Source organism: Schistocerca gregaria, chromosome 9, assembly GCF_023897955.1.
Source record: "Schistocerca gregaria isolate iqSchGreg1 chromosome 9, iqSchGreg1.2, whole genome shotgun sequence".
In the NCBI taxonomy this organism is placed as follows: Eukaryota; Metazoa; Arthropoda; class Insecta; order Orthoptera; family Acrididae; genus Schistocerca; species Schistocerca gregaria.
The window spans coordinates 216,992,722-217,015,090 of NC_064928.1; the positions used below are offsets into that span (position 1 = coordinate 216,992,722).

Genomic DNA, 22,369 nt, shown 5'->3' on the forward strand with positions numbered 1-22,369 from the left:
TGCCCCATTCGGATCTCCGGGCGGGGAGTACTCAGGAGGACGTCATTATCAGGAGAAAGAAAACTGGCGTTCTACGAATCGGAGCAGGGAATGTCAGATCCCTTTATCGATGACGAAGAAATTGATGTAATGTATGATGAAATAAAAGAAATTATTCAGATACTGAAGGCAGACAAAAATTTAATATTCATGGGTGTCTGGAATTCGGTAGTAGGAAAAGGGAGAGAAGGAAGCGTAGTAGGTGAATATAGATTGGGGCAAAGAAATGAAAGAGGAAGCCACCTGGTAGAATTTTGCACAGAGCACAACTTAATCATAGCTAACACTTGGTTCAAGAATCATAAAAGAAGGTTGTATACATGGAAGAAGCCTGGAGATACTGACAGGTTTCAGATAGATTATATAATGGTAAGACAGAGATTTACGAACCAGGTTTTAAATTGTAAGACATTTCCAGGGGCAGATGTGGATTCTGACCACAATCTATTGGTTATGACCTGTAGATTAAAACTGAAGAAACTGCAAAAAGGTGGGAATTTAAGGAGATGGGACCTGGATAAACTGAAAGAAGCAGAGGTTGTACAGAGTTTCAGAGAGAGCATAAGGGAAAAATTGACAGGAATGGGGGAAAGAAATACAGTAGAAGAAGAATGGGTAGCTTTGAGGGATGCAGAAGTGAAGGCACCAGAGGATCAAGTAGGTAAAATGATGAGGGCTAGTAGAAATCCTTGGGTAACAGAAGAAATATTGAATTTAATTGATGAAAGGAAAAATATAAAACTGCAGTAAATGAAGCAGGCAAAAACGAATACAAACGTCTAAAAATTAGATCAACAGGAAGTGCTAAATGGCTAAGCAGGGATGGCTAGAGGACAAATGTAAGGGTGTAGAGGCTTATCTCACTAGGGGTAAGATAGATACTGCCTACAGGAAAATTAAAGAGACCTTCGGGGAAAAGAGAACCACTTGTATGAATATCAAGAGCTCAGATGGAAACCCAGTTCTAAGCAAAGAAGGGAAAGCAGAAAGGTGGAAGGAGTATATAGAGGGTCTATACAAGGGTGATGTACTTGAGGACAATATTATGGAAATGGAAGAGGATGTAGATGAAGATGAATGGGAGATACGATAGTGCGTAAAGAGTTTGACAGAGCTCTGAAAGACCTAAGTCGAAACAAGGCCCCCAGAGTAGACAACATTCCATTGGAACTACTGACGGCCTTGGGAGAGCCAGTCGTGACAAAACTATACCATCTGGCGAGCAAGATATATGAGACAGGCAAAATACCCTCAGACTTCAAGAAGAATATAATAATTCCAGCCCAAAGAAAGCAGGTGTTGACAGATGTGAAAATTACCAAACTATCAGTTTAATAAGTCACAATTGCAAAATAATAACGCAAATTCTTTACAGGCGAATGGAAAATCTGGTAGAAGCCAACCTCGGGGAAGATCAGTTTGGATTCCACAGAAATGTTGGAACACATGAGGCAATACTGACCCTACGACTTATCTTAGAAGCTAGATTAAGGAAAGGGAAACCTACGTTTCTAGCATTTGTAGACTTAGAGAATGCATTTGACAATGTTGACTGGAATACTCTCTTTCAAATTCTGAAAGCGTCAGGGGTAAAATACAGGGAGCAAAAGGCTATTTACAATTTGTGCAGAAACCAGATGGTAGTTATAAGAATCGAGGGGCATGAAAGGGAAGCAGTGGTTGGGAAGGGAGTGAGACTGGGTTGCAGCCTATCCCTGATGTTATTCAATCTGTATATTGAGCAAGCAGTGAAATAAACAAAAGAAATATTCGGAGAAGGTATTAAAATCCATGGAGAAGAAATTGAAACTTTGAGGTTTGCCGATGACATTGTAATTCTGTCAGAAACAGCAAAGGACTTGGAAGAGCAGTTGAACGGAATGGACAGTGTCTTGAAAGGAGGGTACAAGATGAACACCAATAAAAGCAAAACGAGGATAATGGAATGTAGTCAAATTACGTCGGATGATGCTGAGGGAATTAGATTAGGAAATGAGACACTTAAAGTAGTAAAGGAGTTTTGCTATTTGGGGAGCAAAATAACTGATGATGGTCGAAGTAGAGAGGGTATAAAGTGTAGACTGGCAATGGCAAGGAAAGCATTTCTGAATAAGAGAAATTTGTTAATGTTGAGTATAGATGTAAGTGTCAGGAAGTCGTTTCTGAAAGTATTTGTATGGAGTGTAGCCATGTATGGAAGTGAAACATGGACGATAAATAGTTTGGACAAGAAGAGAATAGAAGCTTTTGAAATGTGGTGCTACAGAAGAATGCTTTAGATTAGATGGGTAGATTATATAACTAATGTGGAGGTATTGAATATAATTGGGGAGAAGAGGAGTTTGTGGCACAAGTTGATAAGAAGAAGGGACCAGTTGGTACGACATGTTCTGAAGCATTAAGGGATCACCAATTTAGTATTGGAGGTCAGCATGTAGTGTAAAAATCGTACAGGGAGACTTAGAGATGAATACACTAAACAGATTCAGAAGGATGTAGGTTGCAGTAGGTACTGGGAGATGAAGAAGCTTGCACAGGTTAGAGTAGCATGGAGAGCTGCATCAAACCAGTCTCAGGACTGAAGACCACAACAACAACAACAACAACAAGGTGATAAAAAATTAAAGTGTAAATGGGCTAAAGTTGTACTACAATGGGGTAACATAACTCTTTTAGGAAAATTTTTAAAAAAATCACACAATAATGATTAATTTTGTAGTCTGTGTCAGAAATTACTCAAAAACCTTCACTTTGGGCACAGTTTTGTGACAAAAATGAGGACATAATCTTTAATCTTGAAAAAACCAGAAAAAGTGGGCCAAAATCCGTCCTGTTTACGATAGTTTTACTTGCTGTCTCGCGCCTTTGTGTGATACGACCTCTAATTGGTGGCGATGTTTTCCATCGTCAAAATTAAAAATATTTATCTTTCCAGAAGCAATAACAACAATGCTAGGCGCCCGAACAACTTATCAGCGTTTGAAATACATCAAAATATACAGAACTATCTTCCCTTCTTTAATCTGGTGTAAGCTGTTGAGCAGAAATAATACAGACTGATCAGGTCTTAATTACAAGTAATTGGATAAACATCTTCTTTCTCATTTTACACATCATTACTTGTGTGTGTGTGTGTGTGTCCCTACCCCTCTTTTGTTATTTATAATTTTTCCAGTGTACCTCAAACGATAAAGTGCGTTATTTTCATTCATTTACTTTCATCGACGATTTAGCTACTCGAAGACAGATATTAATATCTATATAACAGACAATCCAATCTAAGTTAGACACTCTCAAATATAGGGGTCCCAAACGATAACGGCGCATATAGGTTGCGTGTCAATTTATGTAAACTTTTTCTTCCGAAAAGGATGTTGAACTGCTAGTACGCAAGATTACAGTTTCCGCCAGCAGATGGCAGTCGCATCCAGTCACTCGAACGCTTCGCAGCCAAGCAAATGGCTCAAACGAGTACAGTAAAAGTAACGTAATGCTTAAGAAAACGTGTATGTTAGTATGATTTGTTCGACAATCTATGAGTGGCCGTTTAGTTATTGTAAAGCAGCACAATTGAGAACATAATCGTTAATAAAATATTTAAAAAATGTTTTACTTTTTCTGCGAAGATTGTTACACCGATACTACAAATCAGTTCTTAACGAGTAAAACCTGCCACTAAGCTCGCATCTCTGTTATAATACGTTAGCCCTCGAGCTACTTTCAAATTGTTCAAACTTATTGCGTTATCATTATCAATAATGTCACCGGACTACTGTGTTTCTCCAGCTAATTGCATTTTGTATGTACATTTCCCACCACACAACATGAGGAAAAAATGGGAAATAGTGTTAGAAAAAAATAATTTTTAGCTATTTAGAATATTAATTTTAGTTATCTGTAATTTGTCTCTTTCAAACCATCAAACAGGTTTATGAAACCCAGTAACGTAATGGCTAACTAATTACAGCGTCATGGCAGTCAGTAACAAGGGCTGTTTTCTGCGTAGTGAACACATAGTTCCGCCGTTCATTCACCCAATAGTAAGCCATGATGCAGTTACCCTTGAAGAGATGGGAAGACTAGCCTTGCGAGTCTGAATTCCGCTCTGTTATTGAAAGCTGAATTCTCATTGGCAGTAGGTCGCCAGTTACTGACGTCATAAGCAAGTAATCGCCAATGGAGACTGCGGAATCACATCGCTTAGCATTCGTACGGATGTATGCGAAGAGTCTTTTGTAATACTTGAGACCTATGTTCCTTACTTCATCCTACGGCCTATTTCATAGCGATCGCATCCCAGCTTCGTCACTATGACGGCTCCCCGTCCGAGTAGCGAGTCAGATTTCTTATCTGCAATTAGTCTTTGGATCACGTGTGCTGCTAGCCACGGTCTAAACACCTCACCGCACAGTCATCTGGTGCGAAGTTGTGTTGGCTATCCTGTGACTGAGCAGTGCCGCTAGTGTCACCAAGCGGCGGGATGCGGAACTAAAGGACTTCGCCCGACCACGCCAGTCGCTGTCTGCCATGTTGGGGTGTGCTAGTTGCTGAGTTTCCGGATGTTTGGTGTAGCTTGTAATAACAGTCACGTGCAGCCGTGGTGACTCTTGACGATGGCCACATCGGATATCGTTTCGACGCCGGGACCTCGCTCCACAAGTGATCAGTGATTTTTAGTTCTCTGCGTGTGCCGTGCAAGTGCGAGGCGAAGAAGAAATCGCTTGTGCTGTTTGTGTGTCCCGGTTTGTTGTGGTACGTCGTCCTTTGTCTAGTCCGGTGTAAGAAGCCTTCGCGCGGCACCACTGCGTCGCACCTAATAACAGCAAAAAGTGTGTTTTAACACAACGCCTGGATGCTAGAGCAAAGTTTCATGCTGGATCTTACCCTACGTATCTTCGGCCACCTCCACATACAGCACTACTGCGGTCCACCTCGTGTGCCTCTACGCCGAGCCGTGTTGTTATTTTGCTTGCCGTGCTTTTGACCCTAGTGGGCGAGTCCATTACGGTTGTGACGGGGGTGGGCACGTTATCAGGTGGAATGCGGAAAGATCTTCTCAGGTTGCGATTAAGATTTAGAGCATAGGAAAATCAATTTTTACCCTCTGAAGATAAATAAATTTCATGCCCCGATCGAATATTAGACGTGTTTTTTGTGTGTGTGTGGTTTTTATATTGCTACTCTCTAGCGTCAGAGATATATACATAACGGAACTTGCTGTGTAAAGAGAGTTCTGAGAAATATTGGAAGATACTGTTTTGTTTTGAGTGCAGTTTTTATACTCCGTGAAAACCTGGTTGAGGTTATGTTGTAACAGTGTGTAATGAATGGTATTGTGCGTTATTATGACCCACCCGGGCAACATAGATGGAAATAACCTTTGAGAAGGGGTTCTGACCGTCCGGAATTTTGATGTACAGCGTTATTCGTCATAAATGTGTAGTACACCATTTCTGATGAGGATTCAGGCAAACTGATACGGGGTGCGTTGTGGTGTTGGTGTTATCGGTAGCTGCTGTGTTGTTTTTCCGTGTTGACTGCGTGACTGGTGCCGTCAATTCTGGAGCCCTCGCAGCAACTAGAGACGGCGACGGCTCCCCATGGTTCCTCAATGGTGCTCGTGAGTGCGGCCTCACCAGTGTCGGCCGCTATGGACAGCTCGGTGGTGGTGCAAGCTAAGCGCCCCGACTCCTGGGAGACGCAGCAGATGCTCATGTTGGTGCATAAGAATAAGTCTAAAGGTGAGTACCCTCTTGCTGTCTTCACCCCGATGTGAGGACGCGCACGGACCAGACCCGTTGACGTCCTCCATGCTGGCTAACACATTTGTCATATATCCCACATTATTTCGAAAGTATTTTCATTTATATGTGGTTCCTGTGAATATGCAAAAGTCTCTGTTGTCACATGTATAGAAAAAATGTGACAGTTGATTTGCTTGATACCAAATACAAGTAGATTTTTTGGTCGCAGGTCCCTGTTTCATAATCAGCCAGCTGTAAATATGTGACTGTGACACGCTCAGCAAGGGATTTTTATTTATTTTTAGTGTATAGTATTGGAATTAGAAGCCGAGTCGTTCATTGACAACTGCTCTCAGGTCGATAAAGAGAAGAAATATCGTCTTACCAAAAAATCTTATGTTTACATCATCCCCGTTACTCTGAGCGATTACGAGACATACGCGTTCGTGGTGTGTAAAAATGACAAGTCACTGTTTTTGTTTCGTTTCGCTGCTTACAGCTTCTTTCCAGAGGTTTGTGGCCGGCTCGCTCATTTCATACACAATTGAAATTGGAAATGTTATTGCCCGCTAAACATTTTGTGACCTAGTTTCGTCTTACATTAAAGCATTTTCTTTTCCATTTGTAATTTTTACTTTGTTGGAGAGGAGTGTCATTATTATGTTTCTCGAATGGCGTCAGTGTGGGACTTCCTAACAATATTTCCGTGTATCAAACGGAATGGTTGCAGTTATTTTACAGTATGTTACTTTGGTCGGCACTATTTCCTTTTCCTACATGCATACAACATATGTGTGATACGGTTTCCTAATCTCGGGTGAACCGTATATGCGAGATATCTGTTAGGTTCATTCTTCTTAGTCACAGACTTGATGCAATAGTTTAGAGTCAGGTAAACAAGCTAACTAGAAAGTGAGGAAATTCCCCTTGCACCTGTCATCTGTCAGCCCACGAGGTTCCAAACGTGACAGTATCATTTAGGAAATTTGTTACAAGTCACACCCATTGCCCTTTACGTTATGTAAATCTTGCATTACATATTTTAAGAGCGCCCAAAGAATTGGTTTACCAAATGTATAAACGAATGTTCATTGAGGAACAAGAGTGTTTTGTTGACAGCCAGGTGTAACGGTTGTCAGCTGGTCTTGTCGTGTGCGCTGCTCTAGGTTAATTGCAATATCGCATGTTCTGTTGCTATGTGTAAACTTCTCATGTGAATGGTCCGATATCACACGTTGTTCTTAATCTTGATTTGGCTAACTGTGGAAGCGAGACCATAATATTTACACGCTGCATTTTGGTTCCGAGGGCAGGGTCGGAGCTCACTTTGCAGCGCCAAGTGCATGAAAATGTCCCTCACGCCACTTCTTGGGCTAAATTAATGGTACTTTTATGAATCTGTTACTGCGCTGACGGCATTAACAGCTGATGTAGATCGTTGAATTAATGTTTACTGAATGATGACGTGCTAAGACCTATATCGTTGGTATCAATCTCTGTATAAGTAGACGAAAACAAAAATGTTCGGTTATGCTGTAGTTTCGTTTTTTACCTTTATCGGGGGTCTGATAAATAGTAATTTCTTGCTACCCAATGTTTTTACTACCCGTCGCCTGCCACAGGTTACATTTTATGCTTCTATCATGAGATGTTTGTGTTAGGGGTCTTAAAATTTAACACCAAAAAAAGGTGGCAAATTTTGCATCTGTTCGATGAGTGCCAGTGAATCATCACCGTTTCGAGGCGTGCAGCGAAATTTCTGCAACACCAGTAGACTTTCGCACAGTCCCGTATCGCCGACGAAGACAGTGTATGACGGTGGTAACGAATGAAGTTTGTATCTTTTCTACGCAGTAGGTACTGCTAACATGCGTAATGATACAAAAAAAGCCGTAATTCCTTGTCTATATGCATAGTTTAAAAAATCCAGGCGCTTCGTTGTAAAAAAAATTGTCATTGTTGAATTTGGAAAAAGGAAGAAAAGAAATAATAAATTTCATTTGGGTCGAAAGATGTGGTGTGCATTTGGCAGCAACCGTTATTTACTGGAATGTTTATTTCCGAATATGCGTCGGTTCTTGCCCTGTGGCTAGTGCTGAAGTGCAGTTGCTGTGGCGCTGCCATTGACCTTGAGTCGGAATGACAGTTTTAAAAGTAGCTAGTGGAAAACCGAATTTTAAATATGTTGCTATAAGAGAAGCTCCCAAGTGACGCACTAGTTAAACGAATACATAGCAAGCTAAGCCTAGGTTAGAATAAGTCTCATTGCCTTGATAGCATGCAGACTTGATCTAAATTAAAATATGAAATAACAAACCAATAGATGCAAACTGCATGACCATGTCATGTATGTCCGTCAGCAGACTGCGTCTAAGACGATGTCAGGAGCAGTCGGTTCAGTTTATGTACCAGACTGTGGAAAGCATGAATGGTGCCCCCACCACACACACACACACACACACACACACACACACACACACACACACACACACCATCGTAGTGAAGTTCTGCCTTACTAGGTATGCCAACAGCTGCATTCAGTCTGTTCATCGACTTCTACTCTGGAAAGGGACTGATCGCACTGTGGTGGTAAACTTTGCAAGACGTTTTGGTGACTAGGCAGCCTCTTCCGTCTTCGCTTTTTTTGCATTATGTAGTTATTTATAACACCTGGGACTTTTTTCTGGTTACTAAATTTGTTTTTACTGGTTTCTGAGGGCGTGATTATATGAATCCTGGCATGTGCCTTACGGGTGAGGGACACCCCCTCAAAAACTACCCAGAAGAGTGTATGTAGTGTTCCAGTCTACAGTCGTTCGCCTGTTTTCCTACTGTTCTTCTCGTAGAGGATCTATAATATAAATATAATTTGCCCTGCGGGATGTGATTTGAGCGTCGTCTCCTGACAGACTGTTGCATTAAGCAATTGTGTGTGACCGATAAGTTATGCACATTGGAATCTGCGATAATTGAAAGCACTTAACCGACTTACGTCTTTGCGGTTTCGGTATATACTGTTAGTCTATTTTTGTCAGCGTTTGAGTAATATTCTTTGCAATAATTTTATATTGGGTAATTCATAAAGAAAGCTGCTTAAAACCCGAGGGTGGATGCAATATAACAACTGTGGCAAAGAAAAGAACTCAGCATCTGAGCGCAAGAATAGTGGTGAACATCTAGAGCACGTCGCGTCATACAAGTATTAGCTGTAACGCCGAGAAGCTATATCAAATGAGACCATCACTTAAAATTTGATAGACTCGTGATTCCGCAGGCACCCACATTTTTCCATGAAGGCATTGACCGTCTTGTCTCTCACTATAATAAACGTATTAACAGCTATGGCGGCTACTTTTGGGATAATAAAGTATACTTGCATGTTTCCCATCTGTCTCTTTTCATTTGACTGCCCCTGAGGTTTGTTGCATTGTCTTTTAGTTATGTGCATTCCTGCTATTCGACTAATAGGTGATCTCTAACACAAGTTGAACCTGTAGGAACATGGTTTGTGCTGTCGTCTCCCGACTGTCTGATGCATCGGGCATTTGTATGTGACCGAAATGCATATTTCAGTTAGGTATAACTGAAAGTATTCATTTTTGCCTTCTGTAAACATCGTGATTCCGTTATATGCCGTTAGTCTGTTTTTTCTCACTTTTGACGTCAGTTTGATTTATTCGCATTGCGATTACTAGGATTGGCTGTTTCATTAAAAAAAAAAAAGTATTCCACGACCCAAGGGTTGCTTTGTGACCGTCTCAGCACTCCCTCGTACGTATATCTAACGAGAAATATTGATTGTAAAAATTGCAAGATTTTAAATGACACGGAGGCTTACCGACAATTGTTCTCTCCACAGAACATTCGCGAATGAGAAACAAAAAATGGGGAGTATCGATGGTAGACAAGCAGCGCAAGGTTGCTTGCGGACTGTATACGCAAGTGTGCTGGTGCAATTGCATTCCGGAGATGGTACCAACAAATTTTCCTCTGAACTTTAGTAGTCCTAGTCGCTGTCCGGCGTATCCACATATAATGTTCGGCGAACCACCATAATAAGATTTCTTCCCGTTTCAGTCACCTGTGGTGCAGGATAACAATGACTTGGTGTACGTGGTAATTAGCCGAAACTTTTCTCCCCTGTTCCTGCAGCAACGATACGCAGGGACTGTTGTATATTTTCCTACTTTTCTGTCTTCAAGCGTTTGGTAATTCAGATTTTTTCACTATTTCCTTAACGCTATCCAGTGAGTCATATAAAGCTGTTAATTCTTTTTATCATGGGTACCTCACGCTTGAGCAACATTCTAAAATGGGTCGTACGAGCGAGATTGAGTACATTTTCCCAGTCTCCTACGAACAAACCATAGTCAGCTTCCTGCTGTACCTACGACATAGTCCATGTGACCGTTCCAGTTCACATACCCGCAAATTGTTACACCCAGGTATTTGGCATGAGCTGACATTTAATTTCAAGTGCAGAATTTTGCGTTTCTGAACAAATAAATCAAGTTCTCAAATTTTGGCCCACTGGAATCTTACCGAGATCTGACGGAATATTTGTACAGATTTTTCTCAGGCAGTACTTCATTAGAGAAAGATGCATAAAGCGCGAAAGCTCTGAAATTGCAGCTAACGTCTGCTGTCATATAAATGAAGTGCATGGTAGAGGGCACTTCCCGTTGTTCCATACAATGTTTCGTTCGCGTATGAAGAGCAGGGCTTGCTTTTTTTTATGGAGTTCTCAGCAGTGGCATTTTTAGGACACCAGCTCATGAGAGATCATAGTGCAAGCTAATACATGTACATACTTAGGGTGCTGTATTAAATGAAAGGTAAACGCATACCTTCCCCATTGCATGCAAGTTTTGCACGGTGGTGAATTGATCACAGTTCTTCAGATTAGCCAGTTTCGAATATACTAACGTGAATCATTGTGAATTAGTCCGTTTAAACGATCATTGTCAAACCCTGAAAGTCTTCGTGTATGTGGAGAGCCACTAATGTCAAAACGATCCTCCTTAATACAAGAAAACCATTTTCTTGCCGTGCTCCTTTCAGAGGCATTATTGTCCCCCTATACCGCGCAAATGTTTCCGGCTGCCTCCGCTGTTGTCAACCCTCCATTGCACTCAAACGGAAGAATACATCGGAGGTGTTCCAATTTCTCCACTTGACACTCCATTTTCTAGCGTCCACGCTCTACTGGCTATCTCCAAACGACAAACTAACAATTCACATAGCAACAGTGAACTACAGATAAAAAAAGATGATCGATAAATTAAACCAATAGTAATCGGAATGTCAACAAGCAAAATAAAATTGCTACGAACTTTTGCACCAAGGTAATACATTTCACTTGTTTGTTTACTATCTTAGAAGAAAGATTAAGGAAAGGCAAACCTACGTTTCTAGCATTTGTAGACTTAGAGAAAGCTTTTGACAATGTTTACTGTAATACTCTTTCAAATTCTGAATGTGGCATGGGTAAAGTACAGGGAGCGAAAGGCTATTTACCATTTGTACAGAAACCAGATGGCAGTTACAAGAGTCGAAGGGCATGAAAGGGAAGCAGTGGTTGGGAAGGGAGTGAGACAGGGTTCTAGCCTCTCCCCGATGTTATTCAATCTTTATATTGAGCAATCAGTGAAGGAAACAAAAGAAAAATTCGGAGTAGGTATTAAAAGCCATGGAGAAGAAATACAAACTTTGACGTTCGCCGATGACATTGTAATTCTGTCAAAAACAGTAAAGGACTCGGAAGAGCAGTTGAACGGAATGGACAGTGTCTTGAAAGGAAGTTATAAGATGAACATTAACAAAAGCAAAACTAGGATAATGGAATGTAGTCGAATTAAGTCGGGTGATCCTGAGGGAATTAGATTAGGAAGTGAGACACTTAAAGCAGTAAAGGAGTTTTGCTATTTGGGGAGCAAAATAACTGATGATGGTCGAAGTAGAGAGGATATAAAATGTAGACTGGCAGTGGCAAGGAAAGCGTTTCTGAAGAAGAGATATTTGTTAACATTGAGTATAGATTTAATTGTCAGGAAGCCGTTTCTGAAAGTATTTGTATGGAGTGTAGCCATGAATGGAAGTGAAACGTGGACGATAAATAGTTTAGACAAGAAGAGAATAGAGCTTTCGAAATGTGGTGCTACAGAAGAATGCTGAAGATTAGATGGGTAGATCACATAACTAATGAGGAGGTATTGAATAGAATTGGGGAGAAGAGGAGTTTGTGGCACAACTTGACAAGAAGAAGGGATCGGTTGGTAGGACATGTTCTGAGGCATCAAGGGATCACCAATTTAGTACTGGAGGGCAGCGTGGAGGGTAAAAATCGTAGAGGGAGACCAAGAGATGAATACACTAAACAGATTCAGAAGGATGTAGGTTGCAGTAGGTACTGGGAGATGAAGAAGTTTGCACAGGATAGAGTAGCTTGGAGAGCTGCATCAAACCAGTCTCTGGACTGAAGACCACAACAACAACAGTTTGTTTACGTACACGATGTCAGTCTGGCCGCCACAGGCAGAAGCGAGACAATCTCTGAACATCATGGAAAGTCCCTCGGCGTCGCAGCTGGACCTGGCTCAACAGCGGACAAGTCTCTGAAGTGTGTCAGTGGATAGAACGACGCATGACGAGATGTGAAGCCTGCTTCCATTAATCTCTTTCCGACGGTTCATGATAACACTGCCCGTAACCTCCTCTCGGATTTCAGCTGTTTACATCCGTTTATTCCTCAGAGCCAATCGAACAACCCTGTGACATTCTCATTGGAACACGTATTATGTTCGAGTATAATGACTTTTCTGGAGACTAGAAATCTACTCTGTAGGAATCAGCACGGGTTTCGAACAAGGCGATCTTGTGAAACCCAACTCACGCTCTTCGTCCACGAGACTCAGAGGGCCATAAACACTGGTTCCCAGGTAGACGCCGTGTTTCTTGACTTCCTCAAGACGTTCGATACAGTTCCTCACAGTCATTTAATGAACAAAGTAATAGCATACGGACTATCAGACCAATTGTGTGATTGGATTGAAGAGTTCCTAGATAACAGAACGCAGCATGTCATTCTCAATGGAGAGAAGTTTTCCGAAGTAAGAGTGGTTTCAGGTGTGCCGCAGGGGTGTGTCGTAGGACCGTTGCTGTTCACAATATATATAAATGATCTCGTGGATAACATCGGAAGTTCACTGAGGCTTTTTGCGCATCATGCTGTAGTATATCTAGAGGTTGTAACAATGGAAAATTGTACTGGAATGCAGGATGATCTGCAACGAATTTGGCGCATGGTGCAGGGAATGGCAATTGATTCTCAATGTAGACAAGTGTAATGTGCTGCGAATACACAAAAAGAAAGATCACTTATCATTTAGGTACAATACAGCAGGTCAGTAACTGGAAGCAGTTAATTCCATAAATTATCTGGGTGTAGGCATTAGGAGTGATTTAAAATGGAAAGTTGACTGTAGGTAAAGCAGATGTCAGACTTAGATTCATTGGAAGAATCCTAAGGAAATGGAATCCGACAACAAAGGAAGTAGGTTACAGTACGCTTGTTCGCCCACTGCTTGAATACTGCTCAGCAGTGTGGGATACGTACCAGATAGGGTTGACATAAGAGATGGAGAAGATCCAACGGAGAGCAGCGCGCTTCGTTACAGAATCATTTAGTAATCGCAAAAGGGGTACGTAGATGATTGATAAACTCCAGTGTAAGACTTTACAGGAGAGACGCTCAGTAGCTTGGTACGGGCTTTCGTTGAAGTTTCAAGAACATACCTTCACCGAGGAGTCAAGCATTATATCCTACGTATATCTCGCGAAGAGACCATGAGGATAAAATCAGAGAGATTAGAGCCCACACAGAGGCATATCGACAATCTTTCTTTCCACGAACAATACCAGAGTGGACTAGAAGGGAGAACCGATAGAGGTACTCAGGGTACCCTCCGCCACGCACCGTCATGTGGCTTGCGGAGTATGGATGTAGGTATAGATTTATACCTTCCGGAAGGACTCGTGCCTGCTCCTGTTGCCACGCTGTTATTCTGAGTCCATCTCACCATTCTATCAGCAGTCATCACGCTACATTTAACTGTCTAAGCCGTCCGTCGGAATGATGTGCCCATGTCCGTCTCAGTGAATGAGCTCTATCGAAGTTTGACGAAAAGCTGCACCTGCACGTCTTTTGGCGCAGAGTGTGGCGATGTCCAACTGAAGAGCTCCATTGAAGTTACACACATCCAACAAACCTCATGAACTCCATCATTCTTCATATACCTAAGCCTCGAACTAGTGCAGTATTAGTTTGTTATTGTTGGGGCAGGGTGTTCGTGGTGCAACATATTCCATTTGTCAAGGCACGTTGAAGGTAGCAGATGATCTTGAGTGGTTGGAGTCTGTATAGAGGACTGAGTAAGTCTTCTGATTCGCAGTCGATGGTTCAAAATGGTTCAAATGGATCTGAGCGCTATGGGACTTAACACCTATGGTCATCAGTCCCCTATAACTTAGAACCAGCTAAACCTAACTAACCTAAGGACATCACACAACACCCAGTCATCCCTGACCCCGCCTGGAATCGAACCCGGGCCCTGGAAGCGAGAACGCTACCGCACGACCACGAGCTGCGGACACAGTCGATGGTCATCACGTAACTACTCTGCTGGAAAAACAAAATGTACAGCTGGAAAGATAATGTCGATTTTGGTCCGATGACGGTATATGTCACCTGGCGGACGGTAGATGTACTGATAACAGTGAATTCTCAGTTACTTTACGGGTTTCTGATGGTGGAATCTTATAATACCGAAATCTCCCACAGTATAAATTAAGCACAGCGATAAAATTAATAACACTGGTTAGGAGAACATAGATTTGACGCAGTAAACAAATTTTGAGGTTACAAGCCCAATTCCTATTCTGGCATCAATGGCACCAGTAAAAATACATAGTCGCTGTTTTTTGTGCGAGTATGCACTGTATCTTCGATGTTTCGTTGCATTATCAATGATTCTTTTTCCTTTCAAACCTCGTACAGAAAATTGCTGTCTGGGTAGATCCAAATGTGCTTCCAGCGCGTCTTAGCTGTATACAAGGACCTCATTCAGAACACTTCCAAACCTGTTGCAGAACATGCCCCCTGTAAATAAGAGGAAACAGGTGGCTTACACGTGATGCCCCTCCAGCATGTTTCATTCGCAGCACTGGATGATATCGACTTTGACAGATTGAGAGATAGTGTGGGACCTGTTTCGCGGCCTCCACGTGTCTCCTATCTCAGTCCTTTGCGTTGCTTTCGGCAGGCCCACATAAAACAGCTGATTTGTGCACAGACATTCCTTATTCAGTGTGTCTTAAAGATTCACTGAAGGGTCCGGAACTATTCGGAACCGTGCGAGAGTTTTTGAAAAGAAGCGACAGACTATGATCTTCTTTAATTATGAGATATCCGGTTTCGGCTCTCTTTAAATCCTCAGGTCCATTAATTACTAAGAAGGAAAAAATGTGGTACGATAGTACAAAGGTGGCCGTAAAGAGGCATAAAAATGCGTATAGTGGCCGTATGGAAATCGTACCGAATTACGGCGAAGTGGAGGTCGTTCGTTTGCAAAAATTCAGTTAAATTTATCAAAGTTCTATACAAATTAAGTTATACACACATTGTTACATGGATGACAATATACTGCGACGTCTTCATTCAGTAGAAGCCACCTTTATAATTAGTTAACATTTTGAAGTAAAGGCAGAACAGACTAAAGATTAAAATTACTTATACTTCGAATTTCATAACCCTAGTAGTTTTAACTGAATGTTTGCCAACTGGCTAGTTTCACCTCGTGATAATTCGATATGATTTGCTTCGTGTTGCTTTATTTGTCACGCTGCGACTGTATGTCTTTTTGTGAATTTACGACTAGCTTTGTGCTGTGGTACATCCTTTCCATTCCTTTCTAGCAAGTAATGAGCATTACTAGATTACAAAAGAGTGGAAACCAATTGCCTAGGAAAAGAACGAAAGTGTCCTAGACAGCGTTTGTCTTTCTATACAAGTGAAGTGGTCTCGGTACCCCTTACCGAGCGAGGTGGCGCAGTGGTTAGCACACTGGACTCGCATTCGGGAGGCCGCCAGTTCAAACCAGTGTTCAGCCATCCAGATTTAGGTTTTCCGTGATTTCCTTAAATCGCTCCAGGCAAATGCTAGGATACTTCCTTTGAAAGGGCACGGCAGAGTTCCTTTCCCATCCTTGACACAATCTAAGGTTGTGCTCCGTCTCTAATGATCTCGATGTTGACGGGACGTTAAACCTATTTTTCGTTCCATCCTTCGGTGCCCCTCCAACATTATGACTTCAGTAATTAAAGCCAGTAACACGTCGCGCGCACGTGTGTGTGTGTGTGTGTGTGTGTGTGTGTGTGTGTGTGTGTGTGTGTGTGTGTGCGTGTGTGCGTGCGTGCGTGCGTGAGCCTAAAAGATCATAATGAGAAGCTGGCTAGGATATTACCGAGTGAATGAATGGGCGCGCGCCCTCTTGACAGAACGTTGCTATCCAGCTCAAGGGCTTAACATAATTTAGTTGACACACTAAGTGCTCCGCTATAATTACTTCGTGGATCGGTTTTCGGCGCCGTCACTAGATAGAGAAACAAGCGTGACTCCAAAACGAGACCGAAACCATGTTTAGTCTGTAATACTAATAGCTCGAGAAAAAAAAAAAAATACAGGAAAAGTGACGTGACGCAGGTTAGTGGCTGGGAACAGCTGAGAGGAGGTGGGCCGATGTAATTAGATGCCGGTGTCGTTTGCTCTTATTGTTTTTGTTGCTGCTGGGGATATGACGGCGAGTTGTGGAGGGTCCAAATATTGAGGCCGCAGCGGCGGTTATTGCCTCTCGAGCGGAGCCGGCAGCCACAGGCACTCTGGGCGCACACTTCCCCACCCCCCTCCCGTGTCCTCCGCCAACAGCCGTGACGGCTGTCCATATGACTTCGCACTACGACCCCGTCTTCAACGCTGGCGTGCCTCTAGCGGACTGTCCCCGTCTTTCCCACTGCCCCACGTGGTGTATATTACTAATCAGCGGGTGTCGGCTGCAGAGCGTCTATCTAACAGCTTCCAGGGACGGTAAAAATATTTCGTGTAGTTGCAATGAACATTGTAAATGCTATTATAATCTACTCGTTGAGGTATAATCGCACGTTAAAGATTTAAACAATAAGTTAATTGTTGCAATTGCAAACTGTGTGTGCCTCTAGAGGCAGCATAAGTTGCGGAGTGCAAATTATCCAGACTACATTCAACCAATATTTGAGAACGAGAGCACTAAACGACGTTGCACTTAATTTCAGACGTTTTTGAAACTTTCTCTCGTTGTAATCCCCAAAAAATAAATAAGAAAAAAAGTCTATCGCTTACCATATTTTCGATGGTCATGCAGCAAAACATCAGCATCAAGGAAGACGTTTTAATTTGTCACATATGTGTTACCAACTATATTAGGAACACTTGTGCAAACCGTATCCATATACTGGGTGTTCCCGTAAGAGCGTGCAAAAATGTGACAGGACATAGAGAATGCTCCACTGAACAATTTGAGGTAGATAACCTGGGTTATCTTGTCTACTTTTTTGCCTGAAATTACTGTTTTCCAGCTCATTTAACAACTAACGTGCGTACAAGTTTACACGTACTACGCTGTTTATTTACATTTACATTTTTTATTTCCTGCAAGGAAATGAGGAGGACGAGGCTGATTACCAGTAAGTCGTGATGCAGGTTTTGTTTCGTTTACTTGTCTGTAAGGTGGCTCTGTTGTGTCTTATTTGCATTTTACCGTAACAGAACGTGCTATGAATCAACGACAGAGCCATTCATTACTCAGTGCTTGACTGCGATGTAACAGTACCGATACAGTTTCGCAGTGCTCACTGACATGCGCGTTGTGTATGGTGAATTACGTTGTAATGACCTCGCTGCTGAAAGGCTATACGGCGAACGATTTCCTAACAGGCATCATACGTCACGACGAGTTATTTCACTCGATCGACGAATGCAGGACATTCGTTCAGTGCAAAGAAGAAACTTGGGACCTGGCAACATACGGACCACTTGCACACCAGATTTTGAAGAGGGAGTGCTGGAACGTATTGCAACGGACCCCACAACAAGTACTCGTCGCATTGCATGTGAAATGGGCGGTGCACATACTGTACACCCGTATCACCCACAACGAGCCCGTGCAATGCCAGTGACTGACTTTGCACCAAGGGTCGCATTGTGGCAGTGGTTGCTCCGACAGTGGACTGACCTACCAGATTTCCTCCAGATCGTGCTGTTTATTGACAAAGCCTCACTTGATGGTGGTGGTATGTCGAACAGCAGGAACAGCCGTATGTGGAATGAGGAAGAGCCTCAATCTGTAGTGGAGTCACGTTTTGTTGTGAATGTCTGGGCCGACATTGTAGGCGACAATCTCATTGGGCCATGCCTTCTACCTGGCTACCTGTACTTGAGGTTCGTGCGAAGATTTCTACCCGAGTTGTTGTTGAAAGTACCCTGGGCTGTTGGTGAGAGGATGTGGATAGAACATGACGGTGCACCGCCTCACTTTAGTGTAGATGTCCGCAAACATGTCATTGCCGTATATCCTAGTGTCTGAATTGGAAGGTTCTGTTCTATTCTACGGTCTGCGAGGTCACATGAGCGGCCAGACTGGGATTCGCATGAGTAATATTAAGGAAATATAACTCATTCACGAAGGGAGTTGTTTACAAAGCGCTTGTTCGTCCGAATCTTGAGTATTGTTCATCAATCTGGAATCTTTACCAGGTGGGACTGATAGAAGAGACAGAAAAGATCCAACGAATAGTAGCGGGAGAGCGTTGCCGAGATGTTGACAAACTCTAGTGGCAGATGCAACAAGAGAGGCGTTGTGCATCACGGGGAGATTTACTATTGAATTTCGAGAGAGCACTTTCCAAGAAGAGTCGGGCAACATATTAGGCTACTTCCTCACAAATACATTTCGCAAAATCACCACGTCACGAAAATTCGATCTAATACAGAGGTTTACCTACAGTCATTCTCACGCGTCATTCGCGTGTGGAACAGGGAAAGGGGGGGGGGGGGGAGAAGTAGTACCGTCTGCCACGCACTGTTAGGGGGCTCGCGGAATATGATGTAGATGTAGACAAAAAGGAATCGTCTATTGGGAAATGGAGGAAAATGTGGTGGCAAAAAATTATTGAGGCAGACCAAAACTCGAATTCAGCAATTAGTTCAAATTAGTGGAGGCTGCAGTACTGCTAAGTTATGCTGAAATGAAAAGAATTGCGCGAAATGGACTGCAGAACTGCGTCAGTCCAGTCTTGGGCCTGATGACTACAACGGCAGCAAATGGTGAGAAGGCCATTGAAGTCGCTCTTTTCTATAGGATATCAAAACACACCTAGGTACGAGGCTGTGGGCGACAGGCGAATGAAAAACCGCATCCTCGTAAACGAGTCCAAAGCCTTTCTAACTTATTTAAGTTTACGAAAATAGTGCAGGTCTGCAAAATAACAAATCGCCTCGGTCACGATTACTTCAGCGACTTGAATTACTTGACACCAAAAAAAATCTGCGCTTTAGGGGAAGACATAAATGGAAGGAAATCTTCGAGAAAGGAGATTTTTTTTACGCCGCTTAATTGCAGAATTTATACTTAAGGAATAGCTTTTCCCTTTGCAAAGTAATAGTGGTTAAATTCAGTTAGAGCAACTTATCATCATGAGCCATTTGAATAGACACATTTTTAACTTTAACAGGCAGTTCCTATTCCCTTCCTTTTTACACTTCTGTTCTGTTTTAACCAACTTCATGAGGTGCATTGCAATGTGAATCCGAACTGTGCCTACTAAAGTTCGTATGTTGCTTAGGGGGTACTTGTTTAGTATATTTGTGTAAGAGACTAGGTGTGTCCGGTGACTCATTATACAGACTTCCAGCCGCACAGGGGATGTCCGGCAGAACAGACACCACTCAAATGTATACAATTCGTTACATAGTAGTAGCATTTCGTTTGTTTCTGACCCCCATTTATTTTTGTATCTATATTGCACTCTAACATCTGCACAACAGTGCAAATGTCGACCGTATATGCCGTGAGTTTTGTTTGTAAACGAACTCAAGCTACAACAGAAATGCTCACTTGCCATACCCTTTGCCCTGAAGCTTGCATTCAGTAATGCGTGATTCGTCTAGAATTTGTTTCCTCGTCAGTGTTTGCAGAACGTTAACAGTCGTACACGGCACTATGACAGGTCTGCTGATGAACAGTTGGCCAGGGTGCACCTCGTATATGGTAACTGGATGTAGTGGAAGAGCGGTACAACGAGTTGTGCTGAGCTATGCCCCCAGCCAGGAGAACTAAGTCACACTAGCATCTGTATAGAGGCTGTCGATTACTGTCTGTTTTGTGTAGTATATTTTGTTGATTGAATGTTGCAGGCGTCTTTGGTCTTGTAAAAGTACCTTCGCATTAGCAAAGTTAACTGGGTTAACAAACTGAAAATACTAGTTACATTATGTCTCTGTAACGAGCCACCTGAGACCACTCACTATCAGACAGTATCTCTCAACAACCTCCGAAATTTCTTCGCTGCAGTTCGGGTTCGTGTGTATTGGAAGCCGTCTGGTAGTTTCCGATCAAGGCAGGCCACTGGAAATGCAGTTTTCTGTAAAGCCAAGAACAACTGTTGTTTTAAGAACTGACATTGTCGGATGGAAGCGCCTGACCTTACAAATGTTGATAGAACAATTTATTACGCCAAGATCGCCAGTATCGGGCATCTTGACTGCTATGTTCAAAAGTGACGATAGCCCACTAATAGCTTTCGTCATAGTCTGTAAAAACTAGTTACAAGCATACTGAACATCAAGAAAACTGCTATAAAGTATGTGAATAAAATATGCATGCCTATCGAAGCCGCGGGCACCAAACGATAGATATCGAACGTGCGATTCTAAATAGATCACGCCATTATGGTGGTTTAAAGTGGTCACTGCATCAACGGCAAAAAAATAGCGTTACTAAAATAGCTGTAATTACAAAGAAGACGAATTTCCTCACTCGACGTCGACGTCGTCGTCGTGAGGAAGTCCATTTTATGTGTGTACTACGGGAAGAATTCCCTTTTTGCCGTAACCTGGGTAGGCTGCAAATGTCACGTAAAAATATGGGTAGTGTCACATTTCCAACAAAAATTCAAACAATTTTCTAGATTGCATAAGCATGGAATTAGATTCTTCCGCGTGAGGCAATCGGCAGAAGAACCGTCTACAATACCAGAGATCCCACTCACTACCGTCATAAATCGTTTGGGTTTTCCTAGCAATTCACCTTAATAACGCGCGCCACCATAGTTGCGTGTGATCGATTTAGAATCGCGCGTTCGATATCTATCGTTTCGAGCCCGCGGCTTCGATAGGCAAACATTCTTGGAGATTACCCATTTTGCGGTCACTGGACAAACGAGACTTAGCCAAATTCACAGCACAACTTTTGACTAGACAGGATAATACATACGTGTTTCTTAAGAAGACGCATGGCGAGTTTTATTACATGTGCTTGTGGTTAGTAGCGAACATTCCAGCTTTGGAGTGCGCAGTCTCTCCCCGTGACGTTGCGTATTTATTGCGCCCCACATCCCGGCGATAATCGATAAGGCGTGGGCGGTTGGAGCGGAGAAAGAGCGTCACCCCGCAACGTGTGCTGTCGGTGCGGCTGCTGCAAGGGTTTGTGGCCCAAACATTAACTGCTGGCCCGGTCTTAACATCAGAGTCATTCCTCGGCAAGTGGACCAGTTTTCGATGTGAACCCAGTTCGGCCATTTCCGAATCCAATGAAATTTTTTTCCGCCGATGTCTTGGGTGGGTATGTACGAAGTTTCAGCTCGATATTTGTCTTGGTTCCATTTCTACAGCCTCTCATACGTGGGGGTCCCAAATAAACATCCCTAAACACCTGCCGAAATGCCGATTTTTATACGAGGGGCGTTTAGTAAACGTGCGACACGTTTTTGTTCGGGATTCCAGTACGCTAATTATTCCCCACCCTTTCGTCTACAAAACCCAGTTATTCAACATAATCTCCGTTTAATGCGAAGGCCTTACGCCGCCTTTCGGGGAGAGCGTGTATGTCCGCACGGTGCCATTCTACTGGTCGACGCCGGAGCCGTCTTCTCGGTGCACCAATAATCTCCCCATCGTCCAAGTACTGCTTCCCGCCGACAGCATTGTTCATTATGCCAGATGGTCCTTCGTTGCCCTTTATGGTCGTGTGTTAGGCGGCGAGGAGAGAAGCAGGCGCACATATTTGAGTTCCCCCAACTGGTGGACGAGTGTGTCAGCACTACCAATGTAGACGTAGACTTGTGCAGCGAAGTGTTTGATTGTGACCAGGCGATCACCTCGAATGAGAGTGTCCGCACGTTCCAACACTGCAGGAGTCAAAGCTGTGTGCGACCGTCTGGCACGCGGGAGACGAGACAGGTTTGCGCGACGTTGTTGCGATGACGACAGGCGCTTCGCA

The 22,369-nt window shown here is 42.9% G+C and overlaps 1 protein-coding gene across 1 annotated transcript in view; it reads left to right on the plus strand.

The window, feature by feature from the left end:
• Positions 1-4,356: 4,356 nt before the first annotated feature.
• LOC126292160 (serine/threonine-protein kinase minibrain) overlaps positions 4,357-22,369 on the plus strand; it is a 415,012-nt gene continuing 396,999 nt past the window's right edge. Inside the window, exon 1 of the mRNA XM_049985998.1 lies at positions 4,357-5,780. Within this exon, the coding sequence (XP_049841955.1) occupies positions 5,651-5,780 (130 nt within the window). The 5' untranslated portion in view covers positions 4,357-5,650. The remainder of the gene's footprint in view (positions 5,781-22,369) is intronic.